The 16,771-nt window shown below is 55.0% G+C and overlaps 2 protein-coding genes across 2 annotated transcripts in view; both read right to left on the reverse strand.

The window, feature by feature from the left end:
• Positions 1 to 1,326, reverse strand: part of FLT3LG (fms related receptor tyrosine kinase 3 ligand) — a 15,827-nt gene extending 14,501 nt beyond the window's left edge. The window contains exon 1 of the mRNA XM_032169206.2: positions 1,252 to 1,326. Within this exon, the coding sequence (XP_032025097.1) occupies positions 1,252 to 1,283 (32 nt within the window). The 5' untranslated portion in view covers positions 1,284 to 1,326. The remainder of the gene's footprint in view (positions 1 to 1,251) is intronic.
• ALDH16A1 (aldehyde dehydrogenase 16 family member A1) lies at positions 1,300 to 15,603 on the reverse strand. Its single transcript, XM_058425583.1, has 18 exons — positions 15,555 to 15,603; positions 15,298 to 15,406; positions 13,627 to 13,729; positions 13,129 to 13,255; positions 12,356 to 12,534; positions 11,306 to 11,383; positions 10,616 to 10,797; positions 10,380 to 10,532; positions 9,604 to 9,789; positions 9,249 to 9,344; positions 8,935 to 9,071; positions 8,677 to 8,782; positions 8,432 to 8,562; positions 7,216 to 7,383; positions 6,838 to 7,039; positions 3,795 to 3,980; positions 3,374 to 3,496; positions 1,300 to 2,049 (listed from the first exon to the last, which is right to left on the reverse strand). Exons 2-18 carry the CDS (start codon positions 15,298 to 15,300, stop codon positions 1,888 to 1,890), a joined length of 2,322 nt encoding a protein of 773 aa, XP_058281566.1. The 5' UTR covers positions 15,301 to 15,406; positions 15,555 to 15,603; the 3' UTR covers positions 1,300 to 1,887.
• Between the last annotated feature and the right edge of the window lie 1,168 nt (positions 15,604 to 16,771).

A 16,771-nucleotide genomic window follows, 5' to 3' on the forward strand; every position in this document is an offset into this window, starting at 1 on the left:
TCGGTTTGAGTGATTCTCCTGCCTCAGCCTCCTGAGTAATTGGGATTACAGGTGCCCGCCACCACACCCAGCTAATTTTTGTATTTTTAGTACAGACAGGGTTTCACTGTGTTGGCCAGGCTGCTCTCAAACTCCTGACCTCAGGTGATCCGCCTACTTCGGCCTCCCAAAGTGTTGGGATTACAGGCCTGAGCCACCGAGCCTGGCCTCTGAAAACTCCCTTTTATCCTTTTTTTTTTTTTGAGACGGAGTCTCGCTCTGTCTCCCAGGCTGGAGTGCAGTGGCGCAATCTTGGCTCACTGCAAGCTCCGCCTCCCGGGTTCACGCCATTCTCCTGCCTCAGCCTCTCCGAGTAGCTGGGACTACAGGCGCCCGCCACCACGCCCGGCTAATTTTTTGTATTTTTAGTAGAGATGGGGTTTCACCGTGGTCTCGATCTCCTGACCTCGTGATCCGCCCGCCTCGGCCTCCCAAAGTGCTGGGATTACAAGCGTGAGCCACGGCACCCGGCCCTTTTATCCTAAACTAGTAAGAGTGGGTTTCTTACATCAAAAAGAATTCTACTTCAGGTGTGGTGGCTGATGCCTGTAGTCCCACACTTTGAAAGGCTGAGGCGAGAGGATTGCTTGAGGCCAGGAGTTCAAGACCAGCCTGGGCAACATAGAGAGACCCTGCCTATTAAAAAAAAAAAAAAGTAGGCATGGTGGTGCATGCCTGTGGTCCCAGCTACTCAGGAGGCTGAGGTGGGAGGATTGAGCCCAGGAGGTCGAGGGTGGGTTCAGTAAGCTGACTGCCCCACTGTATTACAGCCTGAAAAACAAAGCAAGATCCTTTATTTAAAAAATCAACAGGCATGCGCAGTGGCTTAAGTCTGTAATCCTAGCACTTTGGGGAGACCGAGACAGGTGGACCGCTTGAGGTCAGGAGTTTGAAACCAGCCTGGCCAAGATGGTGAAACCCCATCTCTACTAAAAATACAAAAAATTAGCTGGGTGTGGTGGCGCGAGCCTGTAATTCTAGCTACTCTGGAGGCCAAGGCGGGAGAATCGCTTGAACCTGGGAGGCGGAGGTTGCAGTGAGCCGAGATCACGCCGCTGTACTCCAGCCTGGGCGACAGAGACTCTGTCTCAAAAAAACAAAAAACAAACCAAAAAAAACCCACCCACAACGAGAATCCTAAGGCAGCAGTGCACGGCTCACGGGAGCTGACCTGTTAACAATTCAGGATCTCTCAGCCAGTTGTTTAATCACCTGTACCTTGAAATCCGGCACGGTGGGAGCATTTATATCATGGAAATTGACAGAAGTCATATAGGAGGACTTTAATTTTATTCCAGAGAGTTCCTTTACTGCATATGGATTCTGGGGCCATGAAAAGGCAGAGAAAACCAGACAGCAAGAGCCACCAGATGGAGAAGACGAGAAGGTATGAGAGTCCTGAGGCCCTGTCTGGGGTCCTCGGGGTCCCCTTTCTCTGTTCCACAAACACAGCATTGTGCTGGAGCCAGCTCCTGAGCTGCTCAAGCTCAGAACTAAAATGGCCTCGAGCCAGGTGTGGTGGTGCGTGTCTGTGGCCCCAGCTACATGTGAGGCTGAGGCATGAGGATCCCTTGAGTCCCGGAGGTCGAGGCTGCAGTGGGCCGAGATTGTGCCACTGTGCTGCAGCCTGGGTGACAGAGCCAGACGTTGTCTCAAAAAAAAAAAAAAAAAAAAGCCTCATATCTGCCAGAAGTTGCTACACCCTTTCTTCTCGCAGAAGCACAGCTAGGGTTGGTCAGAGAGTTTATTGGAAGACACGGGAACCAGAAGGGGAAAGTCCCAGGTGTCCGTGGGGTGCATCTCCCCTTGGTCTGAGGTGTCCAAAATGCAGCAGGTGGCGCTCAGGCATCAGTCCCCCATAGGCAGCCACAGGGCCTTGGTCCGCGCCGCTCTCAGCCCCAGCTCCGGGCCCGCCCCCTCGGCCTCCTGGTCCCAGGCCCGCGGGCAGCCCCTGCTCGCCCACGCCGGTTTGAGGTTTCCTGCCGAGGCCCACTCCACAAACTGGGAACCCTGAGGCGGAGAGAGACGGGGGTAAGCACTTCTGCGGGCTTGTTACTAAGCACCTGCTTCCTCCACGATGAAGACTGTTACTGACGAGGGGCTTCAGGCTGGACCCACGCTCTGCAGCTACAATGCCCAGCTCCTCCCAAGCAAAACTTCCAGATGGTAGGGAAAAGCATCTGATCCAGTGGTTAGGGAATTTCCTCTCCCTTAACAGCCCATGTTGAAAGGAATGGGCCCCAAGGCTCTTGTCAACAAGTTCACATCTGTTACCAACAGGAGGTTTAAGAGTGGACGGTGGGGCGCGGTGACTCGCTCCTGTAATCCCAGCACTTGGGGTGGCTGAGGCGGGAGGATTGTTTGAGTTCAGGAGTTCGAGACCAGCCTGGACAACATGGCGAGACCCCGTCTCCATTTAAAAAGTAAAAATTGAAAAAAAAAAAATAAAAAGTAAAAATTGGTTGGGCACAGTGGCTCACGCCTGTAATCTCTGCATTTTGGGAGGCTGAGGCAGGCAGATCACACGAGGTCAGGGGTTCGAGACCAGCCTGGCCAATATGGCGAAACCCCCTCTCTACTAAAAAAAAACCCCAACAATTAGCTGGGCATGGTGGTGAGTGCCTGTTGAGTGCCTGTAGTCTCAGCTACTTGGGAGGCAGGAGAATCACTTGAACCCGGGAGGCAGAGGTTGCACTGAGCCAATATAGTGCCACTGTATTCCAGCCTGGGTGACAGAGTGAGACTCTGTCTCAAAAAAAAAAGTAGACTCAACCAGTTGTGCTGGCTCACACCTGCTGTAATCCCAGCACTTTGAGAGGCCAAGGCAGGCAGATCACTTGAGCCCAGGAGTTCAAGATCAGCCTGGCCAACATAGAGAAACCCCTGTCTCTGCAAAAGAAAAAAATTAGCCGGGCATGGTGGTGCACGCATGTGGTCCCAGCTACTCAGGAAGCTGAGGTGGGAGGGTGGCTTGAGCCTGGGAGGTTGAGGCTGCAAGCGAGGTATGATTGCATCTGGGTGACAGGGTGACGCTCTGTCTCAAAAAAAAAAAAATGTGTAGACTGTGGGCCTCCAAATCTAGGGTGTGGTGCTTAGCAACGGGCTGTCCACTGACATGAGGTCTTTGGGCTGGGCAGCTCTCAGACCCTTGTTGCTAAGGACAGCCTCTTCCTTAGTAACTGGAGTCCTAAGGGCGGGGCCTCAGAACCTTGTTGTCAAGGAGTTTCTGCCCTTAGCAACAGGAGTTCTAAGAGGGCGGGGCTGTGTTTCCAGAAAAGGAGGAGCCTGTTTGAAGTTTGAGATCCTGAAGATGGCAAAACAGAACAAAGAGCACCTGGGCCGATCCGAAATACCACATGGCCTGGACGTCCTGGTGCAAGGCCAGGCAGCGGGTCAGATGGTCCCGGTCTCCTGTCACCACGTTGGCCAGGCCTGCTGGGAACAGGGTGGCCATGTCCTAGGGGATGGAGAGAATGGGAGGGTTGGGAAGGCCGTGGGGGCAGGGCAAGGAGTGGGCATTCAGGGGGTGGCCATGGGACGGAATGGGACCGGGGGTCATGGAGGAGAAAGCCCCAGGCCTGGGGTGAAGAATGGGCACTGGGTCCCCAAGGAGTGAAGGTTTGGATGCTGGGGCTGGGGGCAGCATGGGTACCACAGAGGGTGCAGTAAGAGCCAAGCTCCTGCCGACTTTGGGGTGCCTTTTTCTGCTGCCCTGAGGCTACGGGGAGGAGAGGCAGGAAGGCAGGGGGCTATACCTGGCAGACCTCCAGGGCCAGCAGAGGACAGGCCGTGCTGGGCACCACGACCACAGTGTTGCCGTAGGCCAGGGCGGGAGCCAGCAGGGACACGAAGGCAAGCAGGGGCCACCCATCCGGACACACCACAGCCAGCACACCCAGCGGCTCCCGTAGGCGCAGCACAGGGCCTCTCAGCCCCGCTACCTGCAGGGACAGGCGGGTCAAGTGTGGGGCAGGGGAGCCCCGCCTGCAGTAAATGAGAGATCCAGTTCCTCCACATCCTCCTCAACACTTGGTGTTGGCCCAAACCGCACCATTGTAGAAGCCCCTGCCATTTTGCAGACGCTGGTCAAAGTGAATCATTCCACAGGGGTTCGGGCGGTGAGAAACATCCTGCACAACCGCCTTTTTTTTTTTTTTTTTTTTTGAGACAGAGTCTCACTCTGTCGCCCTGGCTGGAGTGCAATGGTGCGATATTGGCTCACTGCAACCTCCACCTCCTGGGTTCATACCATTCTCCTGCCTCAGTTTCCTGAGTAGCTGGGACTACAGGCACCTGCCACCATGCCCGGCTAATTTTTTTTTTTTTTGTATATTTAGTAGAGTCGGGGTTTCACTGTGTTAGCCAGGATGGTCTCGATCTCTTGACCTTGTGATCTGCCCACCTCGGCCTCCCAAAGTGCTGAGATTACAGGCGTGAGCCACTGCGCCCGGCCTATTTTCTTTTGTTAAAAATAAATATGGTGTTGGGGGGTGGGAGGCAAGGGGAGGGAACTTAGAGGACAAGTCAATAGATGCAGCAAACCACCATGGCACGCGTATCCCTATGTAACAAGCCTGCGCGTTCTGCACACGTATCCCAGAACTAAAGTAAAATAAAATAAAATAAAAAAAGAAGGCCGGGCGCAGTTACTCACACCTGTAATCCCAGCACTTTGGGAAGCCAAGGTGGGTAGACCATCCTGGCTAACATGGTGAAACCCCATCTCTACTAAATATACAAAAAAAAATTCAGCCGGGTGTGGTGGCAGGCGCCTGTAGTCCCAGCTACTCAGAAGGCTGGGACAGGAGAATGGCGTGAACCCGGGATGCAGAGCTTGCAGTGAGCCGAGATTGTGCCACTGCAGTCCAGCCTGGGCAACAGAGCGAGAGCGAGACTCTGTCTCAAAAAAAAAAAAAAAAGAAAGAAATATGGTTTGGCTCATGATATAGTTTGGATGTCCCACCCAAATCTCATGTTGAAATGTAATCCCCGGCCAGGCGTGGTGGCTCACGCCTATAATCCCAGCACTTCGGGAGGCCAAGGCAGGCAGAAGATCACCTGAGGTCAGGAGTTTGAGACCAGTCTGACCAACAGGGAGAAACCCCGTCTCTACTAAAAATACAAAATTAACTGGGCGTGGTGGCGCATGCCTGTAATCCCAGCTACTCTGGAGGCTGAGGCAGGAGAATCGCTTGAATTCGGGAGGCAGACCCGTGAGCTGAGATCACGCCATTGCACTCCAGCCTGGGCAACAAGAGCGAAACTCTGTCTCGGGGGGCGGGGGGAGAAAAAGAAATGTATCCCCAATGTTGAAGGCGGGGCCTGGTGGCAGGTGATGGCATCATGGAGGTGGATTCCTCATGAATGGTTTAGCACCATCCCACTTGGTACTGTCCTCGAAATAGTGAGTTCTCCTGAGATCCAGTTATTTAAAAGTGTCAGCACTGGAGGCCAGGCGCGGTGACTCACGCCTGTAATCCCAGTACTTTGGGAGGCCGAGGTGGGCGGATCACCTGAGGTCAGGAGTTTGAGACCAGCCTCAACATGGAGAAACCTCATCTCTACTAAAAATACAAAATTAGCCGGGCGTGGTGGTGCATGCCTGTAATCCCAGCTACTCAGGAGGCTGAGGCAGGAGAATTGCTTGAACCTGGGAGGCGGAGGTTGCGGTGAGCCGAGATGGCGCCATTGAACTCCAACCTGGGCAACAAGAGTGAAACTCTGTCTCAAAAAAAAAAAAAAAAAAAAAAGGTAGCAGTGGCTGGGCGCAGTGGCTCATGCCTGTAATCCCAGCACTTTGGGAGGTCAAGACAGGCGGATCACTTGAAGCTAGGAGTTCAAGATCAGCCTGGGCAACATGGCGAGTCTCGTCTCTGCAAAAATACAAAAACACCCAGTCATGTGTGCTGGTGTGTGCCTGTGATACCAGATACTCAGGAGGCTGAGGGGGGACGCTCACTTGGACCTCGGAGGTTGAGGCTGCAGTGAGCCATGATCGTGGCACTGCACTCCAGCCAGGTGCCAGAGGGAGACTAGTGCCAACACGCCCAGCTGATTTTTCTATTTTTTGTGGAGACAGGGTTTCACTGTGTTGCCCAGGCTGGTTTTAAACTCCTGGCCTCAAGCGATCCACCCACTTTTGCCTCCCAAAGTACTAGGATTACAGGCGTGAGCCACCATGCCTGGCCAGGTGTTTTTTTGTTTTTTTTTTTTTTTTTTGTGACACAAGGTCTCGCTCTGTCACCCAGGCTGGAGTGCAGTGGCACGATCTCGGCTCACTGCAACCACTGCCTCCTGGGTTCAAGCAATTTTCCTGCCTCAGCCTCCTGAGTAGCTAGGACTACAAGTGCCCACCACCATACCCAGCTAATTTTTTTGTATTTTTAGTAGAGACTGGGTTTCACCATGTTAGCCAGGATGGTCTCGATCTCCTGACCTTGTGATCCGCCCGCCTTGGCCTCCCAAAGTGCTGAGATTACAGGCATGAGCCACTGCGCCCCCAGGTGTTTCTTTATAGCAATGCGAGAACTGCCTAACAGCCCACTAAATTGATTTTATGGTCCAGGAATGGGTTGCTATCCATCATCTGGCGAACGCTACTCTACAAGGCAGGTTGTGAGCCTACTCACTGTACAGATGAGGGAATTGAGGTAGGGAGAGATGAAGCCACTTGCTGATGATCCTGCCGTGGAAGGCAGTGGGGCTGGGCCTGAATTCCAAGCCTGGCTTATCTCACAGCCTCTGGTCTGAGCCCCACCCCGCCTGCCCAGCTCGCCCACGTGCCCACAGACCCTTCACCTGCAGGGTGTGGCCTTGGGCCTGCGCCCGGGCCCCCCATGCCCGAAGTCGCCTTGCACTCAGCTCCACCTCCGCCTCCGCAGCCTTGAGCTCCACTCCCTGCCTCTCCAGCCTCGAGGCCAGGGTAGACTTCCGGCGCTCCAGTGCAGCTGCCAGGGCCCACAGCAGGGCTGCCCGGGCTCCTGGGGACTGGCCTGCCCAGCTGTGGGCAGACAGTGCACAGTGGGGGTCGGCATCCTGGTCTTGGCTCTCCCGACACCCCACCTCTGTCCACAGCCCCTACCCTGGGGGCCCGGCCTCCCAGTCCACCGACTGCTGGGGGCAGGCTCCCCTCTCTGCCACACCATGACCCTTGGGCTTTCCTGTGTGACCCCTTACCCAGGGAAAGCCTGGTGAGCAGCCTCCACAGCACTTCGGATGTCCTTGGCTCCACCCTCAGCCACGTAGCCATGGAGGTTGCCAGATGAATCCCGGATGGGCCTGGAGCTTCGGGCCCCAGGAGCCTGGAAACGGCCCCCAACGAAGAGCCCATAGGGGGGTGCTGGGCTGGAGTAGGGTGGGGCATGAGGAGGAGTCCTGGGGCCACAATCTGCTCAGACCCTATGCTCTACCCCACTGGGAAGACCACCTTGGCTCCTGTGAGCCTCTGGGGCACCCAAACTCCTGTTCCCATGAGCCTCTGGGGGACCCTAAACTCCTTGCTCCCATGAGCCTCTGGGGAACCCCAAATTCCTGCTCCCATAAGCCTCTGGAGGATTCAAGTTTCTGCTCCCATGAGCCTCTGGGGGACCCCAAACCCCTGTTCCCATGAGCCTGGGAACCCTAAACTCCTGCTCCCATGAGCCTCTGGGAGACCCTAAACTCCTACTCCCATGAGCCTCTGGCAGACCCTAAACTGCTCTCATAAGCCGGTGGGGCACCCCAAATTCCTGTTCCCATGAGCCCCGGAGGACCCAAAGCTTCTGCTCCCATGAGCCTCTGTGGGACCCTAAATTCCTGCTCCATGAGCCTCTGGGGGACCCTAAGCTCCTGCTCCCATGAGCCTCTGGTAGACCCTAAACTGCTCCCTTGAGTCTCTGAGGGGACCTTAAACTCCTGCTCCCATGAGCCTCTGGGGGACCCCAAGTTTCTGCTCCCATGAGCCTCTAGGAGATCCCAAGCTTCTGCTCCCATAAGCCTCTGGGGACCCTAAACTCCTGCTCCCTTGAGCCTCTGGGGGACCCCAAAATCCTGTTCCCATGAACCTCTGGGGGACCCTAAACTGCTCCCATGAGCCTCTGGGCGACCCTAAGCTCCTACTCCTTCTGCTCCCATTAGCCTCTGGGGGACCCCAAGCTCCTGCTCCCATGAGCTTCTGGGGGACCCCAAGCTCCTAGACCCATGAGTTTCTGGGAGGGCACAGACATTCATGGGGCAGAGCTGAGAGTCTCAGCAGGCCTGGAGTGGGGAAAGTGTGAGGCCACAATATGGCACTCAGCAGGACTATGAGACGGCTCGGACGGACCTCGAGCCAGCCCTCCAGTCCACGGGGAAACAGGCATCAATTCCCCTCTCCCCGTTCACACTCCCAGACCACTGGCCCCCAACCACTCACCTGGGCCCTATTTCAGGCCCAGCCGGCAGGGTTGAGGGAACAGCGAGGCCAAAGGTGTCATAGTTCAGGTTCTTGGAGAGGCAGGACAGCCGGGCAGGGGTCCCTGAGGGCCGCAGATACTCATACAGCCCCTGTGAGATGGACAGTGTCAAGAGGATGCAAGGGGCACGCGAGGCCAGATGCAAGTGTCAAGAGCACGGGGCTTGGGGGGGAGGGTGCTGGTGACGGGGAGGGGATGTGCTCACGTCTGGGCCCCCATGCCAGGAACACCCACTCTCCTTGCAGCCGCCTGTGGGCACCGAAGGGTCTCTGAGGCCGTGGGCGTTGATCCAGACAGTGCCCACCCGGAGCCTGTGGGGAAGATGGAGACGGCCGACAGAGGAAAACACGGTGGCAGGCCGGGAGAGGGGTGAGTTAAAGGTGCGGGGAGTAACCCAGGGAGAAGGGAGATGAAGACAGGAAGAATGAGGAGAGGAGTGAGCGCCCGGGCCACGCAGACTGACCCGTAGCCCAGCTCCAGAGCCTGCCCCAGCCTCTCGCTCCACACACTGGCGCTGCCCCCGCGGGGCGTCCCGTTGGCCATCGCCAGTGCCTCCTTGGCTGTGCGGAAGGGGGAGGCCACGACCACAGGCCATGGCACCTGCAAGAGGTGACCGGGAGGCTCAGCCCTCCAGGGCCCACCCACTAGGGAAGGAGCCTAGAGCAGGCAGCAGCCCCCACGCCCAGGTCACACAGTCACCCCAGGGGCTTCCCCAGGCACAGAGCTGCTGCCCTCGGCTGGCGGTAGCTAGGAGCTCTGCAGCCTTAAGGGGCTCACCTCCGCCTGGGCACATGGGGAGGCTGGGGGCAGGTTGGAGACCAAGGTAGGGGGATAGAATGGGCGTTCTGAAGGCACATCGCCAGCCTGAAACACCTAGGGAGAGAAATGATCTACTAGTTGACCTCTACTCCCTTCCTGCTGAGACCCAGGACTCCAGGCCCCCAGCCCCTCCTCCCGCAGACCCAGGAGTCCAGGCCCAGCCCCTCCTCCTTTAGACCCGAGTCCAGGCTCCCAGCCCCTCCTCCCTCAGACCCAGTTGTCCACGCCCAGCTCCCTCCTCCCTCGGACCCAGGAGCTGGGTCTCCAGGCCCCTCCTCCCCTGACACCCTCAAGTCTCTGCCCCCTGCCTCACCTGTGCACCCTGGCTCTGGGCCTCACGCACAAAGTGCTGGACCAGGTCACATGCAGCAGCCCCCCGGGCCCCCATGTCCACGGCCCCATCCAGCCCTCGGCCACTCCGAAGCCGCCCCATCCGCTCCTGCAGCCGTCTCATGGCTTCATCCCACACAGACTCCTGGATGAGAAGCCTGAGGCCACCCTGTGAGGAAAAGGGGCATCAGGAGATCACACCACTGCACTCCAGCAAGTTGGTGATCTGAAGAGTGAAGACAGAGGCTGGAAAACTAGAGACACGGACACTCAGATAAATCAACAGAGTCCTAAAGAACAGAGAGGCTGGGTGTGGTGGCTCACGCCTGCAATCCTAGCATTTTGGGAGGCTGAGGTGGGTAGATCAACAGAGGTCAGGAGTTCGAGACCATCCTGGCCAACATGGTGAACCCTCGTCTCTATTAAAAATACATAAATTAGCCAGGCGTGGTGATGGGCGCCTGTAATCCCTGCTACTTGGGAGACTGAGGCAGGAGAATCACTTGAATCTCGGCAGCGAGCCGAGATCGTGCCATTGCACTCCAGCCTGGGCAACAAGAGCAAAACTCTGTCTCAAAATAAATAAATAAAATAAAATAAAATAAAATAAAATGAACAGAGATAGAAAAATAAAACAAAACAAAACAAAACAAAAAACCCAACAAATAAAATGAACAGAGACTCAGGACCCCGATGACTGGAGACAGACACCGACAGCCTCCAGGGTGTGAGGAGGGGACAGGAGTGCACGGGTCTCACCGGGCTGCGGTCGGACCAGGCGGCGTCCACAACACCCTCCACAGCCGAGTCTAGGTCCGCTGTGTCTGTCAGCAGCAGCAGCGACTCCATCCCCAGCGCCAGGCCCAGCTCCGCACACTCGCCCGCCAGGCTCCGTCGAAGGGCACGCCCTTCCTAGGGACACCCCCCAATTCAGCCGCAGGAGGAGCCTTGCAGCCCCCAGCCGCGTTCCACCACAACCCCTGTCCTGAAGGTACCTCCAGGGCTCCGCAGAAGGCCACCTTCTGGATTCCAGGCTGGGAGGCCAGGACGGGCACCAGGGAGGCAGGGCCACTGATGACATTCAGGATTCCTGGGAATGGGCCTAGCTCCCCTGACAGCTGGGCCAGGAGGAGGGGCGTCGGGGAGGCCGGGGGCACGAGGGCCACCACAGTGCAGCCTGGGGAAGCGGAGCAGCTCAAAGACTCAGGAGTCCAGGTCCCAGCCCCTCTTCCCTCAGACCCAAAAGTCCAGACCCCCAGCCCCTCCTCCCTCAGACCGAGAAGTCCAGACCCCCAGCCCCTCCTCCCTCAGACCGAGAAGTCCAGACCCCCAGCCCCTCCTCCCTCAGACCCAGAAGTCCAGACCCCCAGTCCCTCCTCCCTCAGACCGAGAAGTCCAGGCCCCAGCCCCTCCTCCCTCAGACCCAGGAGTCCAGGCCCCCAGCCCCCCCTCCCCCAGACCCCGGAGTCCAGGCCCCAGCCCCCCCCCCCTCAGACCCAGGAGTCCAGGCCCCAGCCCCTCCTCCCTCAGACCCAGGAGTCCAGACCCGCAGCCCCTCCTCCCACAGACTCCTTTCACAGAGTCCAGGCCTCCAGCCCCCTTGTCTCTCAGACTCTGGAGTTTGGGCCCCACACTCCCCTCCTTTCTCAGACCCAAGAGCCAGGACCCCCCAGGCCATCATTTACCCACAGCCAGGGCAGGGCAAATCCTCCACATCATCTCAAGGAAGGAGAATGTGGGTGGCAGGATGAGGCCAATTACTCCTGCAAGAAAAAAATGAGGCGAGAGGGTCCCTTGAGGCTAGGAGTTTAAGTCCAGCCTGGGCCACATGGCGAGACCCCATCGCTACATTAAAAAAAAAAAAAAAAAATGGCCGGGCGTGGTGGCTCACGCCTGTAATCTCAGTGCTTTGGGAGGCCGAGGTGGGTGGATCACCTGAGGTGCGGAGTTCGAGACCAGCCTGACCAACATGGAGAAACCCCGTCTCCACTAAAAATACAAAATTAGCTGGGCGTGATGGTGGGCACCTGTAGTCTCAGCTACTTGGGAGGCTGAGGCAGGAGAATCACTTGAACCTGGGAGGCGGAGGTTGCGGTGAGCCGAGATCGCGCCATTGCACTCCAGCCTGGGCAACAAAGAGCGAAACTCCATCTCAAAAAAAAAACAACAACAAAAAAACAGTCAGGTGTGGTGGTGCATGATTGTAGTCCCAGTTACTTGGGAGGCTGAGGTGGGAGGATTTTGAGCCCAGGAGGTTGAGGCATCAGTGAGCTATAACTGCACCACTGTACTCCAGCCAGGGTGACAGAGAAAGACCCTGTCTGAAAAAGAAAAAAGAAAAAAAACAAAAACAAAAGAAAAAGAATGAGGGGACTGGGCGCGGTGGCTCATGCCTGTAATCCCAGCACTTTGGCACGCCAAGGCAGGTGAATCATCTGAGGTTAGGAGTTTGAGACCAGCCTGACCAACATGGTGAGACCCCCCCCCACCAATAAAAACACAACAATTAGCCAGGTGTGGTGATGGGTGCCTGTAATCCCAGCTACTCAGGAGGCTGAGGCAGGAGAATCACTTGAACCCGGGAGGCGGAGGTTACAGTGAGCAGAGATTGCGCCACTGCACTCCAGCCTGGGCGACAAGAGCGAAACTCTGTCTAAAAGAAAAAGAATGAGGGGACTGGAGCTAGCACTGCTGGGTCATGTGGGAGGACAGGGCTAGGGAGTCCAGGGTCTCACCCATGGGCTCCCAGCCTGCCAGTGCCTCCTCCTGGGTGGATGCCTGGATTGCATGGTAGTGGAGCAGCTGCTGGGCCAGCTGGACGTCCCCGTCTCGAACCTCTCGAACAGCCCGCCCAGTCACCAGGGACTCCAGGGTCCACAGCAGTCGCTGGTGCTTCTGGATCACCTTGGCCAGCCTGTGGAGAAAGCAAGAGGGTGCTCATTTTCCAATGGCCCTCAGCCTCACAGAGTCCTGGGCTGCTCCTATATACCTGGACTACAATCCCCATGAGCCCCTGAGGCATCCCCACCATTTACCTGGGGCAGAGGGCAGTGAGGATTTATGAGAATTATAGTCGTGGAAACACAAACCCTGAGGATGCTGTGTAAAGGTCTTGGCCACTGGAAATCCCTGAAGCTTTTGGGAAACTGAGTCTTAGCTTCTAACCTCAATTGCATTTTGGGAAATGGAATTTTTATCTCTAGCTGCCCCCAAAGCAGTTAGGAAATGGATTTAGGGGCTTCACCAGCCCCAGTGAACTGCTGAGAAATGGAGCCCTAATGCACTCCAAGAATGTCCTGGGAAACAGAGGCTTTGCGGCTTCTAGTCCCAGTGAATAGTGGACAACGGATGCATGTTTTGGCCACTACTGCCTCCAGCACATACTGGGAATCTGAGCCTTAGCTGCAGATTAATTCAGTGGGATCTTGGGAAATAGCCTTTGTTCCCATGGTCTTGAGAGGATGCTGGGGGTCCCCGCCTCCCGGGGTCCACACCTCAGCTGCATCACCTGGTCAAGTGCTGGGCCCGGACGATGCCAGGGTGCACACTCCAGCTCTCAAATGCCATCCTGGCTGCCTCCACGGCTGCAGCCACATCCTCAGCCTGTGCCTGCAGGCAACTGGCCAAGTTCTCTCCTGGGGAGAAAAGTCGGGGGACTCAGATCGGAGGAGTAGCCCATGTCATATCTTGAGGGGGCTGAGATTTTCGGAGCCTGGATCAGCTCAAGGGTGTAAAGCTGGTCCCCATTCTCTGCTGGGTCATGGCTATGATCACCTCCAGAGCAAGGAAGGGATTTTTGCAGACAGCAGTCTCACAAAGCCTCCACAGAGACCCGGAACCATAATTAGGGTGACTGGTTTCAGAAGGAACCAGACATCGCAGCCCCTCTCCCACCACCAGCTGCTTCCTGCCCTCAGGGCCCTAGGCAAGGGGAATGGGTGTTGGTGGGTAGGGCTAGAGGGCACAGATACCTCCCTTCCACTGATGACTGGGGGACATCTTGTACCTGTGATGGGATCCTGGCAAGGCACTGAATTCCTGTGTTCAGGCTTTAACCACTTCCCATTCACATAGTGGCCCAAGCACCGGTCCTGGGTGTCCAGCCAGGCCTGGGGGAAGTAGAGACAGTTTGGAAAGGGGTTCGGGAGGAGCTGGAGCAGTTCAACCTCTACCCAGAATCCTCTAGGAGGGGACATCTGTCTCCCTCTGCCCCATCAGCTAATTCTTTTCCTCCTATTGCTTTAAAAAAAAAGTTTGTGGTAAAATACAGCATTTCAAAGTGCACAGTTCATCAGTTTAATGGCATTCTGCGCATTTATAGTGTTGTGTAACCATCACCACTCTAGTTCTAGAACATTTTTTCTTTTTTTTTGAGACTGAGTCTTGCTCTGTCACCCAGGCTGGAGTGCAGTGTTACGATCTTGGCTCACTGCAAGCTCCGCCTCCTGGGTTCATGCCATTCTCCCGCCTCAGTCTCCTGAGTAGCTAGGACTACAGGCGCCCGCCATCACACCCGGCTAATTTTATTTTTGTATTTTTAGTAGAGATGGGGTTTCACCGTGTTGGTCAGGCTGGTCTTGAACTCCTGACCTCAAGTGATCTGCCCGCCTCGGCTTCCCAAAGTGCTGGGATTACGGACGTGTCAACATCTTTAATTCATTCAATTAGGGTCTCAGCTGAGTCCTTGGGCTGGTGCCACAACAGTGGCGCCTATTTGGAGTCCACTTTGGGAGGCCGAGGTGGGCTGAGCCTAGGCTTCAAGACCAGCCTGGGCAACATGGTGAAAGCTCATCTCTACAAAAAGTACAAAAAGTTAGCCGGGTGTGGTGGTGAGTGCCTGTAGTCCCAGCTACCTGGGAGGCTGAGGTGGGAGGATCACTTGAGCCCGGGAGGTGGAGGCTGCAGTAAGCTAAGATCACGCCACTGCACTACAGCCTGAGTAACAGAGCAAGGCTGTCTCAAAAAAAAAAAAAATTTTTTTTTTTACTGCATCTCACTCACCACATCTCCTCCACATCTCTTTCTTTCTTTCTTTTTCTTTTTGTTTTTTTTTGTTTGAGACAGCGTCTTGCTCTGTCACCCAGGCGGGAGTGCAGTGGCACGATCTCTGCTCACTTCAAGCTCCACCTCCTGGGTTCATGCCATTCTCCTGCCTCAGGCTCCCGAGTAGCTGGGACTACAGGCGCCCGCCACCACGCCCGGCTAATTTTTTTGTATTTTTAGTAGAGATGGGGTTTCACTGTGTTAGCCAGGATGGTCTCGATTGCCTGACCTCATGATCCGCCCGCCTCGGCCTCCCAAAGTGCTGGGATTATAGGCGTGAGCCACTGCGCCCGGCCTTCTCCTCTATATTTCTTTCTCATCCTGGTCACGTCTTCCCTGCTGCTAAGTCCAAAGCACACTGCTCACTTTCTCCTTCTACAGACTCCCCTAGCATCTCTGATGTCACATACTCCTGATTTTTCTCTTACTGGCCCTTCTTTCCTTTTTTTTTTGAGACGGAGTCTTGCTCTTGTCGCCCAGGCTGGAGTGCAATGGTGCGATCTTGGCTCACTGCAACCTCCGCCTCCTGGGTTCAAGTGATTCTCCTGCCTCAGCATCCCAAGTAGCTGGGATTACAGGCGGCCGCCACCACGCCCAGCTAATTTATATATTTTTAGTAGAGATGGGTTTTTACCATGTTGGCCAGGCTGGTCTTGAACTCCTGGCCTCAGGTGATCCACTCGCCTCAGCCTCCAAAAGTGCTGGGATTACAAGCATGAGCCACTGTGCCTGGCTTCTCCTTTCTCTTTAAAGCAAAAAAGTTACTTAGAAGTTCCAAACTCAAACGCCCACAGGGAAAGAGACATCTGTGAGATAGTCAGGGATATTTGAACATGAACTGGGCATTAGATGACATTAAAGAATGATTGTTGGCCGGGCATGGTAGCTCACATCTGTAATCCCTGCACTTTCCCACGCTGAGACGGGAGGATTGCTTGAGCCGAGGAGTTTGAGACTAGTCTGGACAGACACAGCAAGACCCCATCTCTACAAAAAATAAAAATAAAAAATTTGCCAGTCATGGTGATGCACACTGTAGTCTCAGCTACTCAGGAGGCTGGGGCAGGAGGATTGCTTGGGCCCAGGAGTTCCAGGCTGCAGTGAGCTATGAACGGTATTGAATGCTAGCTTGGGCGATAGAGTAAGATCCTGTCTCAAACAAACAAAAAACAAAAAGAATGACTTAATGTTAAGTGTGGTAACAGACCATGGTAGTTTTGTAACAAAATAAGCCCTGTTAGAAGAAAGGATTCAAATATTTATAGGAAAATACTGTGACATCCAAGATTTGTCTAAATTACTCCAAAGAAAATTCAGAAGGAAACAGCGTTGGGATAAATGTTGATGATGGTTGAAGCAGAGTGATGGGTAAATAGGAGTTCAAAATAAATGCTAATTATTCTGTGGAAGTTGGAAAGTTTTCCCCCAAAAGAAAAACAAAATTCCAAAAGAATGTCCAGAGGGTTCCAGGAGGCCTGAGAAGAGGGCCTGGATGAGAAGAGGAGCTTACGATTCATGGAAAAGACAGGAGTTATTGGTTCCAGATGACTTTTGTCAGGGAAGTTGAGCCAAATGTTGACACATTTTGGAATTTTATTTTCAAGAGGACCTCCCGGATGTTTACATGGAATCAATTGTCCAGCATTTCACATTAAAAAAATAATAAAGTTCAGGCCAAAGAAAACATGTTTGTTGGTTGAGTCTGGCCCAGAGACTGTACGGTTGAGAACTTTGCTGGTGTAGGCAAGACCATGGGTCTGAAATGGAAGGGCTCAAGTCCAAGTCTCAGCTTCACTTTTTATGTTTTATTTTTATATTAATAGAGATAGGGCCTCACCATGTTGCCCAGGCTGGTCTCAAACTCCTAGGTGCAAGTGATCCTCCTGCCTCGGTCTCCCAAACTGCTGGGATTACAGGTGTAAGCCACTTGCCTGGCCTCAACTTCCTTCTTTTTCAGGGGGGACAGGGTCTCATTCTGTCACCCAGGCTGAAGTTCAGTGGTATGATCACCGCACCTCCCAGGCTCAGGTGATCCTCCCACCTCAGCCTCCCGAGTAGCTAGGACTGGTGTGTGCTGCCACCCCTGGCTAATCTTTGTTTTCTTTTTT

Source organism: Hylobates moloch, unplaced genomic scaffold (genome assembly GCF_009828535.3).
Source record: "Hylobates moloch isolate HMO894 unplaced genomic scaffold, HMol_V3 SCAFFOLD_12, whole genome shotgun sequence".
In the NCBI taxonomy this organism is placed as follows: Eukaryota; Metazoa; Chordata; class Mammalia; order Primates; family Hylobatidae; genus Hylobates; species Hylobates moloch.

Excerpts from the sequence above, each read along its gene's own strand:
- ALDH16A1 (XM_058425583.1), bottom strand. Across the intron at positions 13,256-13,626 it reads TTGCCAGGATCCCATCACAG|GAGAGAACTTGGCCAGTTGC; the intron begins GTACAAGATGTC and ends TTTTCTCCCCAG. Across the intron at positions 10,798-11,305 it reads TTGCCCTGCCCTGGCTGTGG|GCTGCACTGTGGTGGCCCTC; the intron begins GTAAATGATGGC and ends CCGCTTCCCCAG.